Genomic DNA, 14,030 nt, shown 5'->3' on the forward strand with positions numbered 1-14,030 from the left:
AACAGGAGAGTAACTCTTTGAGTCATCAAGTGAATGCAAACGGTTTCTCTGTATTTACTAGTTGTGTATACAGGCAATCATTTTCCTACTCCTTAATCATAACCAGGTCATTCTGATTCCCATTGTGTCAGAGCTGCTGGTGTCTCACAAATGCACACAACATGGCCTTTGGCATTGACGCAATGATGCAATGGATTCAGTTCAGCGGAGAGCTCTGGCACCCATTGTTCTAGGTCTAAAACTACCTAGAACTAATCAGAAAACCATAGAACACATGAAAGAAAGGTTGAAAGAAATCTGGACAATATGTGGGAGGACACGGGTCATAGAGAGAGGTTTGAAAGTGAAGAGCAGAATCTTGTAATGTATTGGTAAAGAACTATGAACCACTGGAGCTGGATGAGGAGGGGTGTTATATAATTGGTGGACTTGATGCAGGTGATGATGTTTCCTGTCAAATTCGGTACCATTTGGAGCAGATTAAGATGTTCATTGAGGAAACCAGAGAGAACGGCATTACAGGTGACCGGGGCATAAACAAGAACTTGTGTGTTGTGTTGAAAAAGGAAAGGGTATAGGCCGTCTTGTTGTCCTAATTGTTATGTGGGCTAAATGTGAGACATTATTGATGTAAATAATAGAGTATTATCCCTAATGACATAAAGACTTTTAACACTGGGGGAGGCATTGACTGAAGAACCATCTGTGAAGGAAGCAAAAGGGTGTATTTTGGACAATAGTTCTTTAAACCAATCAGGATAACATGACTTGAATTGCTCTTTTAATTAAAGGTCATTATTTGTCATCTAGCAAGCAATAGCATAGAGACAACGCTAAAGAACCCCTTTGGTGTCAAACCTGAAGGCATTAATTTTCAACATGTAGGGTTAATGTTATGATGAATGCAGCAGATGGCCGCCCCTCCCTGAGCCTGGTTCTGCCGGAGGTTTCTTCTTGTTAAAAGGGAGTTTTTCCTTCCCACTGTCGCCAAAGTGCTTGCTCATAGGGGGTCATATGATTGTTGGGCTTTTCTCTGTATCTACTGTACAATATAAAGCGCCTTGAGGCGACGTTTGTTGTGATTTGGCGCTATATAAATAAAATTGAATTGAATTGATAAAGCATAGTTTAAACCAAGCCTAAACCTAACCAAGTAGTTTTTGTGTTTAAACTAAACCGAGCGGTGATTACAGTTTGTTGTGTTTTGTTGGCGTTTAACATTTGGCTATTAAAGAAGCTATCTGCATTTTTATGGTGAGAGAATTTATATGTGTAAAAACCCAAAGACAGATAGCTCCTTGTGGTACCTACCTCATAATCTTAGGTGAGGAGTTTGGAGAATTCCTCATGCCTCCATTACGTTGCTTTTTTTTGGGTGATAGTGCTGATTGTTGGTCCTCTTGAACTGCAACAAAATGCCAAAGAAACAGCATGATGGCGGGAAATGATCAGAAGTCGAGCAAAGATCCACACAGCAGGGACAACAAAAGAACAGCACAGCACAATTTGAGGTCAGTGAATTCAAAGAGATAATATACATACAGGGACAGAGTGGAAAGAGGTCGGGTGAACAAGATGGAGTGGGACAGGACAATTTAACCAGTGGGTAGCGGGAAACAGTCCAATGTTAGCATAATGCAGACAGGATACATTAGCACATCATTGGCATGGTTGTGTATGGAGATGCAAACATGCAGTAGTGCCATTATCAACCATCATGCCATTTGCTGAAGTTTAATCTGGGAGGCTTTATTTACCATACGCACTAATCCATTGAACTGCTGTAATCCACCTGTCAACAGTTTTATCATTCAGATAATGTAGCACCACAAATAAGTGAAGGGCTGTTAAGAGGGCTGTGATTTCGTAATCATAGATTACTGTACTACAGATAGACCTAATCACTCATGTTCTCATTTAATTAAGGTAATAACCTATAAATATTAAGCATCTAAGACTACAAGCAAAGGTGCTTTGAGTTAGTATTGAATCCTGGATTTCTGGTCTTTGTTCGTCTTGAGAGTGGTGCCCTTGGCTTATACAATTAGGTTGGTCCTTGTGCCAGAGTGATTTATGTACAGCTGAGATGCCCTTTGGACATTGTCTTTATCACTTCAGCAAACTGCACTGAGCTCTTTGTAGGGAACGAGTTATAACTTTTACCCCCGAGTAAAGTAATCAGGCAAATATTTTTACAAGCTAATATCACAGCTGCAGAAAACAACTCTACTCTGTGGCAGTTGCTGGTAAAATAAATACAAGCGGCAAGAAAAGTGTTTCACTAATAGCACTTTAACAGCCATCGTTCATTGGGAATAGATTGTTACAGGTCATGGAAAATACACTCGGGTACCTTATAACTGATGGTTCAAGCTGTGAACTCTTTCTTTTTTTTTAGTCTTTTCTGTCTTTCTTTCTTTTTTATACAAAGAAACTGCAATTGCTTTCATTAAAATTAATAAAGTCCCAAAGATCTTGCTCCTCCGCCGACGAACACATGATTTCAAGCACCGAAGACTGCTTGAAATCATGTCGAAGACTGACAACATAATGGAAAACGTTGAAGAAAGGGGGGGGGGGGGGGGGGGCTTTCCAGTCGAGAGGGATGCTCCAACACACTGGCCCTTCACATCTCGCTCGGCCTGTTCAATATTTAATGTTTCACAGCTGACAGCTGCACACACTGGGTCATTAGTAAGGAATGCTACACATGCAACCACTCCAGACTGGCAAGCACATGCTTTGGTTGTGCTGTTGTTGAGTGCAGGCCTGCCAAACACGCTGAGGGTAAGAGGGATGTGGGGGGATGTGGCCCTTACACTGCCTCTGACTGAGTGTGGCGTTACTGGAGTGACCGGGGTGGTATCTGTATTTCACCGGCAGGCTACGGGCTCGCTGGAGCCGGCTGACCTCTTCTGTCACCCCTGGCGGGCGGCCTACCTGGCCTGAGTCCTCGGAGCCCACGAAGCTCAGTCTCAGAGCGGAGGGCTCAGCGGGGGGCAGCAGGCTTCCCTTGCGGTTGTTTACCAAACGGACCGATAAAGCAGCAACTCCGCTACACGGCCCCTTACAGACCTCACTGGCTGAGGTGTGGTTCAGTTTAGCTGACTTGTACCGATAAGGCTGGATTAAGGGACTGTTGTTTACTGCTAAATGAAGAGGAGTCAAAGTCAGCAGCTATACAATACTTGTGTTTTTTTCTTCAGGTGTTAGTTCACTCAAATCACAGAAAACACAGTTCCCCTGTTAATTCTTTGGGTATCTGTCTCTTTGGGTAGTATTTGCAGAAGGTTTGACGAGACAGTGCAAAACTAGGGAATAAAATTTCATTTGTGATGCTAAGAAACACTGAAAAACAAACTGACAAATGATATTACCGTGGTCTGGGATAATCTTCATACCATACTGAAGAATAGAAACAGCTCGTAGTGGATGCTGTAGAAACATAGGTGGTGTTTTTCTTATCTTATTTTAAAGCCGTGAGAACCACGATAGCAAAAAAAGCTCAAGTTATCTAAATGAGAAAGCAGAATATGGCACTTTCTTTGTGATTTTAGCAAACTAATCCTTTAATTCTTGAAGCTAAACACAAGGTAGGATTTGATATAAACCGACTTCCGTAAGACCAGCAGTGTGTATGTTAATAAAACATCTTGTGACTCTTATCATAATTAAAGGACAGTCACTGGTTTAGGGGGGTAATTCTTTCTGGCACAAGAATGCTAATGGCTGAATAATTTAAAAAAAAGCTCATTTTTATTTAACACCACTTAACCACTTCCTGTAGCCACCAATGAAATGCTAGATTTGACATTTACTTTGATATTTATAATAAACATGAATTAATAAATATGCTTTCAGGTGTTTTAGCAATTGTTATGCTACCAGAACAAGGAGGTGACAGTGTGAATCAGCAGCCACTAGCTGCTACATGCAGTTTATGCCTGATGAAGGAGGGAGGAATGAATTCGATATACATTTTAATACTAGCGATATAATAGCGGTGAGGCTGGTAAAGATAAAAAGAGACAGAAGAGCTGTGTTTTCCTTAGTTCAAAAATGTCTGGGAGCTAAAACCGGAGAAGAGAGATGATTATTTCAACAGTCAGCTGTCTAGCAGATTATCCTTCCTGCTCCAGACCTCCACTATTCATCTGCCCCACGTCAAACATGCACAGCACTTCTCCAGGACAACGCAATGTGGCAGATTTGCTGCCTATCACAGATCCTGTTAAAGTGGACTACCCACTAGTTTCACACTCCTGTAAGCGTTGGACGAGAGCTGAGAGAGTTTAAGATCGGCTTTTTGCATTTTAATATGTTTTACTCAATTATGCGAGGCTGAAATGCTTTTCTTGCATACATTTAATTTGAATGTTTTTAAGTGATTTTGTCCAGACTTGGTTTATCCACAGTCATGGTGAAGATGCCATGAGTGTGCTACTGAGCCCTAACTCATACCTAACACAAAGAATCAACTCAAAACTGTTTCCTAATGCTATGCATAAGACACACAGTCATGGATGATGATGATAGACTGGACAGTGAAATACAGCAGGTCAGGGACAGTTCAAATATTAATAGCTGACAATGCACAAATGGAGGGGTTAGACACAAGTGAGTCGAGAGAAAGAGAGAATGGAAATCAAAACTTACTTGATTTGATATATCCATTATAGCTATTTTTAGCTGAGAAAAATGCAGAGACGGATGAGAGGTTACAGAGAAGAACAGGTCGTAATGAGAGCAAATTATAAGTGACGACTGTGAACGGAAAGCTGAGGGATTTCTCTTGAAGGCACTTAAAAAAAATTGAGGCCGTGGAGACAACACGGACAAAGCAATGAGAAGTAAAACAGGTCAGTTAGAAATCTGATTTTCAGAGATGTGGGCAGTAATTTAAGAGTAGCTCGCTGTCTATGTTTGTAGTCATCTGTTAAATATCTACGGTGTCACTCTAAGCAGTGATTTGGCTATTTTCAAGTCAAAAAAGGACCAGATATCTTGGCTACCTTTAAATTTAGATGAAAATTGTAGATCGGTTCCTAAAGTCCAAGTTGGTGTCTTTGAAAAGCTTCTTTACTCCCATTAAGAATTTAAGACTGAAATATTACCACGTTTGTGTGACTGATAATTATTTATTATTAGCAGTTATTTAGTATCAGTTGACATGTTCAATCAAAACCACCTACAATAAACTCACCAGCGCACAGCGCATAAAACTTAAGAAGTGTTACTGTCTTATTTTTGCCTTCCCATGCCTGAGACAACCTGCCCAGATGTGTGTAACTTTCGGTGAGTCCCACACATGCTCATTAGTAACTTATTTCAACCCCTTGCTTACATTAAAGGTCATGCATTGAGCTTAAGGCAGGACAGTGACAGCAATGTTCAAACAGGGACCGTGCTGGTCCTGGCATCTGTCGCCTGCAATCGGAGGGCGCGAGCAGAGTCACAGGACTAACAGGCTAGCATCTGTCCCACAACGAGAGAAAAGGAGAGGGGCGGGGGCACTCGGCTGCCTGGTGGTTAGGAACTGTCAGGCTGAGTTTCATGACAACCGGTAGCACTCCAAAAATGAAAATGCAAACATAATTTCCACGTCAGGCCGCATAAGGCCTCGCTCCACGCATCTCCCGCACCGTGTCGACAGCAACTCTGGAGCTCTTGCTCGAGCTTTTCTAGCCAGGCCACGCTCACAGCACACAACCCCGGGAGACACACTGAGGGGTAAAAACGCCCAGACGTGTTCAGCTATACGAATGGTTTTTGATCAAGAGTCATTCACTAAAAATTTATGACAGTCTGCAATGTTTTCCAGCAAATTGTATCAATGCTCTGCAACCTCAGACACATTCTTCGTGCCTCCTGCGACACATCAGTACCATTTAACATACCCCCCGGCTTAAAAAGGGAAATCACACTTGAATTAGGAATTCATATGCAGTTCAATCTGTTAAAGTCTGCTTGTTAAACTCCAATATGATCCAGCACTCTTCTACAGTCTTTTATTCCTCTTATCTTCCAAGTCTACTGCTTTGTGTTTAAATTTAATCACAAATCAGCAAAAACAACCAATAACTTTGTCTGCTTTGCAGATTTTCAAGCTGTTGATTATAATTTAATAAAACCCATATGTTAACTTCAATATGTACTGTAATAGTCATCATCACAATATCCCCTCAGGTGCTCTCAAGAGCATTATTTACTAATAAAAAAAAGAAAAATTAATCGTTGGAGACGCCTACATTTACAAATACCTCAAATCCTATCCTGTTCACCCATTTCTCCAGGGTACAGTGGTGAGATATTATTTGGAAGTTTTTTTTTAATGTTATGTTATGTCTCCAGTGACATTGTAAGATTTAGACAGTCCTATCAGAATAATTATTTGGGAAAATGCACAGTAACTGTGCATTGTGAGATTCTTTTGCAGGGATGCACAGCTGTACATTGTTCATGGCTTTGACTTTTTTTTTAATATATTTATGAGGTCACTGGAGGGAAACAAATACTGCTGTACACAGCAAAAAGTTTGCATTGGTGACTGTCAATCTAATTTTAAACTACGTTTCAATTTGAATTCACGTTCTCTTGACAAAACACCAGCAAAACAATAGACCAGCATGCTTCACTGCAAAACGTAGCAACAGACAGAGAAGAGCACCAAAAATCAGAAAAGCTAAAACACCAAAGCAACATCTACATCTGTAACGGTGACAACACGGGTGCTTAAATTTGAAAGCACACAGAAGTAAAGACACACGGTGCATGTTACAACACTGAAGAGCACATGTCATGGCGACAACTTACAGGCACGTAAAGTGGCTGAGCAATCATTAACAGAGACAGCAGAGAGTGGGATGTCCCGTTGAGGGGAGTCCATGTTACAACGCACATTAACCGGCATGCAAGTGCAGTCCCGCTCTGAGCGACCGCAATCAAAACAACATGCCAGTTTCATTTTCTTGTAGGCAGGCTTCTTGGCTACAGTCAAGGGTTCATATGAGAGGAGAGGAAGAGCAGGTTAATGTTGAGGGTCATTCTGAGGGAAGAGGGGATAGAGGAAGAACAGGGCATGGAGGACGGCTGCTGCTGGGATGTACAAGATTAATCTTTGTTGTGCCGCTTACACTAGTATTGGTATGCTGTAAACCTACACCCTTTCCCCTCACGTGAACATGACCCCGTGACCTCAAATATGGCTTCTTTAACTTTTTCAGACTTCTTGGAGACTTTTACCCAACAAAATCCTAATAATGCTAACACAGAATTAGCTTGTTTGGGCTTAGTGTCACTTTACTATGTGATGAAATGTTTTTCCATGTTCACTAATTAACTTGCTAATGAGCCAAGCATGAACATCATGGCAAATTTGGTCGTACAAAGGCCAATCTTGGCCCAAGGATAACATAAGCGGAGGTTAAAGACACATAATGCATGTTTAATTGGAATAAATAAAACATTTATATATGCACAATTTGATGATTTAGAGCTATTTTGTTTTTGCAGACACCTTGGCTATGTGTCATGGATCTCTGGGGGTTCCTGGATTCTTCTCTTAGAGCCACTGAGTCATATGAAATATAAGGACAATAATATTTCATTTTACAGCTCTTAAATATTTGCATTTGTTACTAATGCTTATTAAGAACAGGAGATGACAGAAATCTCCAAAACAAAAGATTAAAGGTGCTAGTATTTTACAAAAACTGAATCACTTCTAGAAAAACCTGCAAGTGCCTTCAGGAAAGACAAAAAGGCAAAAAAACAAACACTTGAAAGCGTTTATAGTGCATAAAAGCACACATAAGTTAGATAATCCATATTCCATGACAGATTTGCTATTTTTTCCTGAAATATTTCTCCTAAAAGATATGCTGGAAGAAAGGTTTGCACACATCTCTGTGGATTACGTCACTTTAGTATGGATGCCAATTTTTTCCCATAATATAAAACAGTAATAAGGAAAAGGGTTTTCCAGTCTTCATCCCAGTCTGTTTCTCATTGTGGTCTTTATGCAGGGGTCTTGTGCTTAATAAAGGGCAGCAGGGCCATCTGGTGGTGATGTGGTGAATTACTAACTCAAGTAGGCACGAATGCTGCAGTGTTTACATTTGAGCAAAAAAAAATAAAAAATCTACTTCTGCTCTGGAATTTTTTTGCAAAATCTATACTGTTGCGAATTTCTTTTGAAAGCTATAAAATTCTATCAAAAGAACGAACAAAAAACAACGTGCACATGACAACAACAAGAGATCCAGGCAGCATCAACCATTGTACATGCAACATTTAGAGTACATTCAAACAGGTCACTTTAATCTGAGGTACACTAGCACGCTGTGTTTTTGAAGGGGAAACAAATCCACATTACTCACAATATATCACTATTAAGCAGATTTTTAAAGAAATGTGTGCCAAGTTCCCAAGCAGCAGGAAAAGAATACATCACATGTCAATGTTAGGTGTTAGCTTTAATACTAGAGACAAACTGTGGTTTATCCAAGCAGAAGAACATGTAGCACGTGATGTTTATAAGGTTTTAGAAACACGTGATCCGTCCAGGTACCTGTGGTGTTAACAGTGTCTCTGAATGCCTGTTAACATCACAAAGTTATCAACAGCGAACACAGCTACTACACAGAAAACAAACAAAATGCACATTTAGACTGAACTAAGAGGTCTACTATGTGTATTTATAAGAGCTGGGAATCACATGGAAAAGATAGCATGCTATAAACACTATGTATGAGTGTGTCTGTTAGAAGAGACGTCTATCTGAAACACTCTGAAGGAATCAGTTCATCCAAATCCACAAAAAGCATACATTTTGAAGGATATCTGAAACCTCAGCATGGGAAAACCAAAACTATTTGCATGATGAGAAAGTTGGAAAGCAATTTTCATGTAATTTGTGGGAACTGACCCTTAAATGAGAGCAGGTATTCATCTCATACAGAGATCCAAACATGTAGTTCTACATGGGGAAACTTGGAGTGCTTCAGTTTGTTTTGGCTGCAGAAAGAAATCTGACCTTTCTTCATGCACAACTTACAAGGCTTCATTTCAAGGAATAACTAATGTAAGAAATAAGTGGTTGTGACAAATGGCTATGTATAGTAGGTCATGTAAATACGCTGTCACCCAGCTACTCGAATGCTAACTCATTATATTTCAGTTTCATCTGAGCAAGAAAATGAATGGGATCAATCTAACTTAGATCCTGTGTTTGCATGCAATCACACTTACATTTCTTGCATCCACATTTCTTTATCCTTTTGGGATCAGTTATGTCATCGTGGCAGGCCTTACAATAAAACAGTGCCCTGCGGAAGAAAATCAAGAACAGCATGAGTGCTCAATAAATTGTGTACACATATTTTGTCTTTACTATGGCTGCACAACATCTGCAACAAGTCATTTTAATTTGTGTGCAATCAGTTTATTAACAAAAAATTAATGAAGCATCCAATGCATCTGTCAATGTTTAATGTGCCAAAAGTTGAGTGTGCAGCTCTATGAGAAGTTCAGGACCAGTTTTAAATTAAGCTTTGATCTTTCATAAGGGCCCAGCAGTTTGTCTCATGCTGTGCCCTCATAAATCTTCTGATCCCCTCTGGCAGGTAACATCACCATCCAACCTCGACCATATGTACCTTTAATCTGTCTTTGAATGTTATCTTTGTCCAAGCAATGAGCAGATACAAGCTAACAGCCAACATTCCTCTTTGGCCTTAGCAGTGCAACTCAAGGATCCCTGAATCGCTGATAAATCACTTCAGTCTGGTCAATTAAACATGCAAAATATGGCATTTTTCTAAGAGCAAACACAAAAGCCAATATATACAATAATACACTTACTGGCCGATTTGTTAGGTGCACCTGTTCATGCAAATATCTAATCAGCCAATTAAATGCCAGCAACTGCATGCATTTAGGCCTGAAGACATGGTTGGCCCTGCTAAAGTTCAAACTGAGCATAAGAAATGGGAGAGAATGTGACTTTGAATCTTGGTGTTGGTCCCAGATGGATGGATTTACTGTCCTACTGGGATTTTCCCACAGTCTAGGGTTTACAGAGAATGGTCCAAAAAGGAGAAAATATCCAGTGTATGGCAGTTCTCTGAGAGAAAATGCTTTGTTGATGTCAGATATCAGAGTGGCCAGACTCCTTCAAGCTGGAAGGTGACAGCAAAGGTGCATCAAGCAGCCATTAGAAGCTCAAACCATCTCAAACTGGTTTCTTGAACAAGACAATGAGTTCAATATACTCAAGTTGCCTTACGATTTCATCATGGACGTGTGACCAAGAAATCTGCAACAACTGTGTGATGCTATCATGTCAACATGGGCCAAAATCTCTGAGGAATGTTTCCAGACCCCTGTTGAGTCTATGCCATGAAGAATTCTGAAGGCAAAAGAGGGTCTAACCTGGTACTAGAAAGGCGTTCCTAATAAAGTGAGTGAGTATATTTGTAAGCCCTGGCAACATGTAGGTGATACTAACAAAACAAGCGTTTTCAATTTTCCTACATGTAATAGCTCAAGATACAGAAACGGTATGACATGCAGACCAACAAAGGCACTATTGCAGAAACAAGACTGGAATTTAATCAAACGATTGAATCTCAGGTCATTCATTACCTCTTTACTTCTTTGGCATCGCTGGCAATAAAGAAGCCTAAGGTCCCCTCCTGCATTTTCACGTGGTTTCCAGGGTTTATCAGGGTGCTGTGAGGATTTGTAGACCAAAGATGTCAAAGCAGAAAGTTATATCACAGAATTTGCAAGGCTTTGCACTAATCACTGCGTCTGGCACACGCTGCAGGGATTAGTTTTCACAACTCATTTGGCAGGATAGCCCCTGTTTATTTAATTAAGTTGATGAAAGCAGATAGCACTTCAAAGAGTATAAATGAGCATCAGCGTGTTAGAGAAACTACTAAAACAAAGCTTCTGATGTGCTCAAAGAAACCAACTGCCACCTTCCCCACTAATTTGTCACGATGTTATCGGAGAGCCCTGTGATGTCTGTGAATAAACCCATTTAGACATCAATTTAGACACATTGTGTAAAGCACTTGTGTTTGCAGTCAAACAGGGGAGCTGATTCACAGTAGCTGAAAGCAAATACTGACACCTGCGTATTAAAGTTTTTGCATGCATGAATTTTAATGCCCCGACTTACCTGCTTTCCCCTTGATCAGACTTGTACTCTATAGCTATCAGCAGCAGCTTTAGCTTCACATAGCAGAGTCTGTAAAGGGGAATAACAATATAATTAGACCTGAAGCACACTAAGTACTTTTAGTTTGAAATCTTCTTAGCTTAGGGTGCCACTTTCTTTTTTTCTTTTTAGAGGATGAGAACCTGTTTATCCCTAAATTATTTACACTTAGATTTAGGTTTACACTTTCAAATATTTTAATATGGGATAAATATGGGATTTGACAGCCTATAAAGTATGGAGCCCTTATGTGAACGCCATGTGCTTCCTCTCTATAACTACCGTAATTGTCGGGCTATAAGCCGCTACTTTTTGCACAAGCTTTGAACCCTGCGGCTTTTAGTCGGGTGCGGCTTTTCTATGGATTGTCCATGATTTTTGTGATATCGTAAGACGATTTGTTTTGTTAGTTCCGCTGTTGTACGACACTATGTTGCCTGGCGGAAGGGCATGTGATCAGACACACAGTATCAGGGTTCAAGAGTGGTATGTTGGTCACATGTCCATCCACCAGGCAACATAGTGCCGTACAAGTAGCGCGAAAAACAAACTTCAAAGTAGCGCTACGCGTTCAGCAGGAGGCGTGGATGACGAGCGGCAATAAACTTGCGAAAAGCAAGTTATGCTCAACTCCACCGGTGGAATCTGACAGCGTGGAAAAGTGTGAAAACATCCATGATCACCAACGGATTTCGAAGGGCTGGACTGCTGCATGATGGAGAGGAGGACACCGCCACGGCCCTTCTGAGGGTGTTCGACTCTGACACTGACAACGAGGATTTGTTTGGTTTTGAAAGTGACAACGAAGGAGAGAAGCGGAGAGTGGAGGACGTAGCCATCCTGAGCCTGTTCGTATCCGACACTGGAGAAGAGGACTTTGGTGGTTTTAGTGCGCAGGAAGATGGTGGTGAATGACTGACTTTTCTTCTTGTTAAAGCCGTGTCACTGCACCTGAGCCTAAAAGGTAGTCCGAATCTATTTTTCTGGTGTGCTGTAGGTTATTGTTATGTACTACATTTGTTACTCATTTATGAAGCACAGTACATGTTTCGTACTTACCGCTACTTGTACATATACCTAAAAAGTTATGCAAATATGTACCCATAACTTGTTTTTCAAAATATTAATAAAGGGGTGTGTCTCCAAACAGCCATCTCTTTCCTGACAATTCCCTTTGTGCATATTCTCTTACATATGATAAGTTAACATTGAAACACCTGCGGCTTTTAGTCAGGTGCGGCTAATGTATGTACAAAACAGGATTTTCCCCTGATTTTAGCTTGTGCGGCTAATATTCAGGTGCGCTTTGTAGTCCGGGAAATACGGTAATTTAACCTACCATCTCCAGAAGCCTGGTTATTAAATACTTGCATAACAATTATCTTTGGATCTTTAAATTCTAATGACTGCAGTTTAAACATCTAAATTACTTGCATCCAGGAATGACAAAACAACAAGTACCAAAAAAGGGGGTAAAATAAAATGTTTTAGTTTTACGTACTCGCAAATTACTGGGAAGGACAGACCCACAAAGGCACTGGACAGGTACTCTGTGTACATTTCATTGGCTACTCCTTCAAGGTAATACTTCTGCCATGTATCCTCCTCAATCTACAACAAAATAAAGAAGGTTATACAAAAATATAAAAAGGTGCAAGTTTAAGATCATCACCACCCGCTCACCAGATGCTGCATACGGGCCTCATCTGGGATAACCATTATTATTTATTCAGACTTTGTTTCTTGGCCAACTTTATTTTTGAACTTAATCCAGTGAGCACAGATGGATCAGTGTTAGTTGCAGCTACCTTGATGAAGGACCTCATGGAGAAAAGGTTGGCCAGCATGGTCGAGAGGCCCTGAGCCAGGCAGCTCTGGGCGATGAACCCGAGCTTGAGTTCTGCAAGGCAAATGGCGTCATCTCCCTCCTTCCAGTTCCAGCTTGGGATGTTCAAAAGGTGGGCCTGAGGGGAAGAGGAAAAGGAAGTCAGGCTACAAGGTGCATGCTGTTAGAAACTAAGACAAATGATTCAGCAGTGAGATCTTTTCAACATACACTGAAACATAACTAACTATAACGGAGTAACTAAGTGACTCCAGCAGGCTTTATAGTTGATAAATACAAACCTTATTGTGGTACTGCAACATTTGAGTGATTATCCTGATCTTTGGGTGGTAGTTCTTGATAGATATTACTCTGATAAAGGACAAAAAGAAAGCAATATAAGAATAACTGCAGCACTTTCAAAAGTTACACAGATTTTTAAAAAAAATCTGATTCACTCTCCTTTTATAGAAATTAAGTATCGTAGTCGACTGTATGCTTTTAACAATTTTAAGTTTGCATTTTATTTTATAGTTTAATATTTTAAACTAAAGGCTCAAGAAAATAGAACAAGAGAGTTGCATAGTAACATATTACTAGATCCAGCTACAAAATGCTGACTTTCTCTCTGTCTGGGAAGAACTGATGTCAATTTGACCATTACCAGTTCAGCCTGTTCTCCGAATTTACAAACCTACAACTTCTACCAAAAAAAGAAATAAATCAACCTGGAAAAAGTACCATTGTTAACAATTTCAAATTACTATTCAACCAAATGAGACGTACATACAGAATCTCTCACTGGATAACGGCAAGAGGGTTTTTTTTGAAGTCATAGGGAAGTTGACCTTTACACATTTGGATATAAAATGTCACTCTTAGACATTTGTGGGCAGTCATACACTGCCCAAGCACACAAAAAAAAGTCAGTTTTTGGCTGGCAGCAAGTTATTTAACCACAGTTGTGAGTAGTTTCTC

At 40.3% G+C, this 14,030-nt stretch overlaps 1 protein-coding gene across 9 annotated transcripts in view; it reads right to left on the minus strand.

Moving 5' to 3' along the window:
* Positions 1-14,030, minus strand: part of LOC102789302 (calcium-activated potassium channel subunit alpha-1a) — a 97,839-nt gene that overhangs the window by 19,673 nt on the left and 64,136 nt on the right. For 3 of the 9 annotated variants that reach the window (XM_087844702.1, XM_087844704.1, XM_035907849.2), the window contains exons 13-21: positions 13,355-13,424; positions 13,036-13,191; positions 12,729-12,838; positions 11,189-11,257; positions 10,645-10,731; positions 9,250-9,326; positions 6,814-6,987; positions 4,657-4,689; positions 1,312-1,405 (exon numbers count right to left, since the gene is read on the minus strand). In XM_087844702.1, the coding sequence (XP_087700828.1) occupies positions 1,312-1,405; positions 4,657-4,689; positions 6,814-6,987; positions 9,250-9,326; positions 10,645-10,731; positions 11,189-11,257; positions 12,729-12,838; positions 13,036-13,191; positions 13,355-13,424 (870 nt within the window). The remainder of the gene's footprint in view (positions 1-1,311; positions 1,406-4,656; positions 4,690-6,813; positions 6,988-9,249; positions 9,327-10,644; positions 10,732-11,188; positions 11,258-12,728; positions 12,839-13,035; positions 13,192-13,354; positions 13,425-14,030) is intronic. The other 6 variants (XM_087844705.1, XM_035907855.2, XM_035907854.2 and 3 more) reach the window with 3 other exon arrangements.

Source organism: Neolamprologus brichardi, chromosome 8 (genome assembly GCF_056152115.1).
Source record: "Neolamprologus brichardi isolate AB-2024 chromosome 8, ASM5615211v1, whole genome shotgun sequence".
NCBI lineage: Eukaryota > Metazoa > Chordata > Actinopteri > Cichliformes > Cichlidae > Neolamprologus > Neolamprologus brichardi.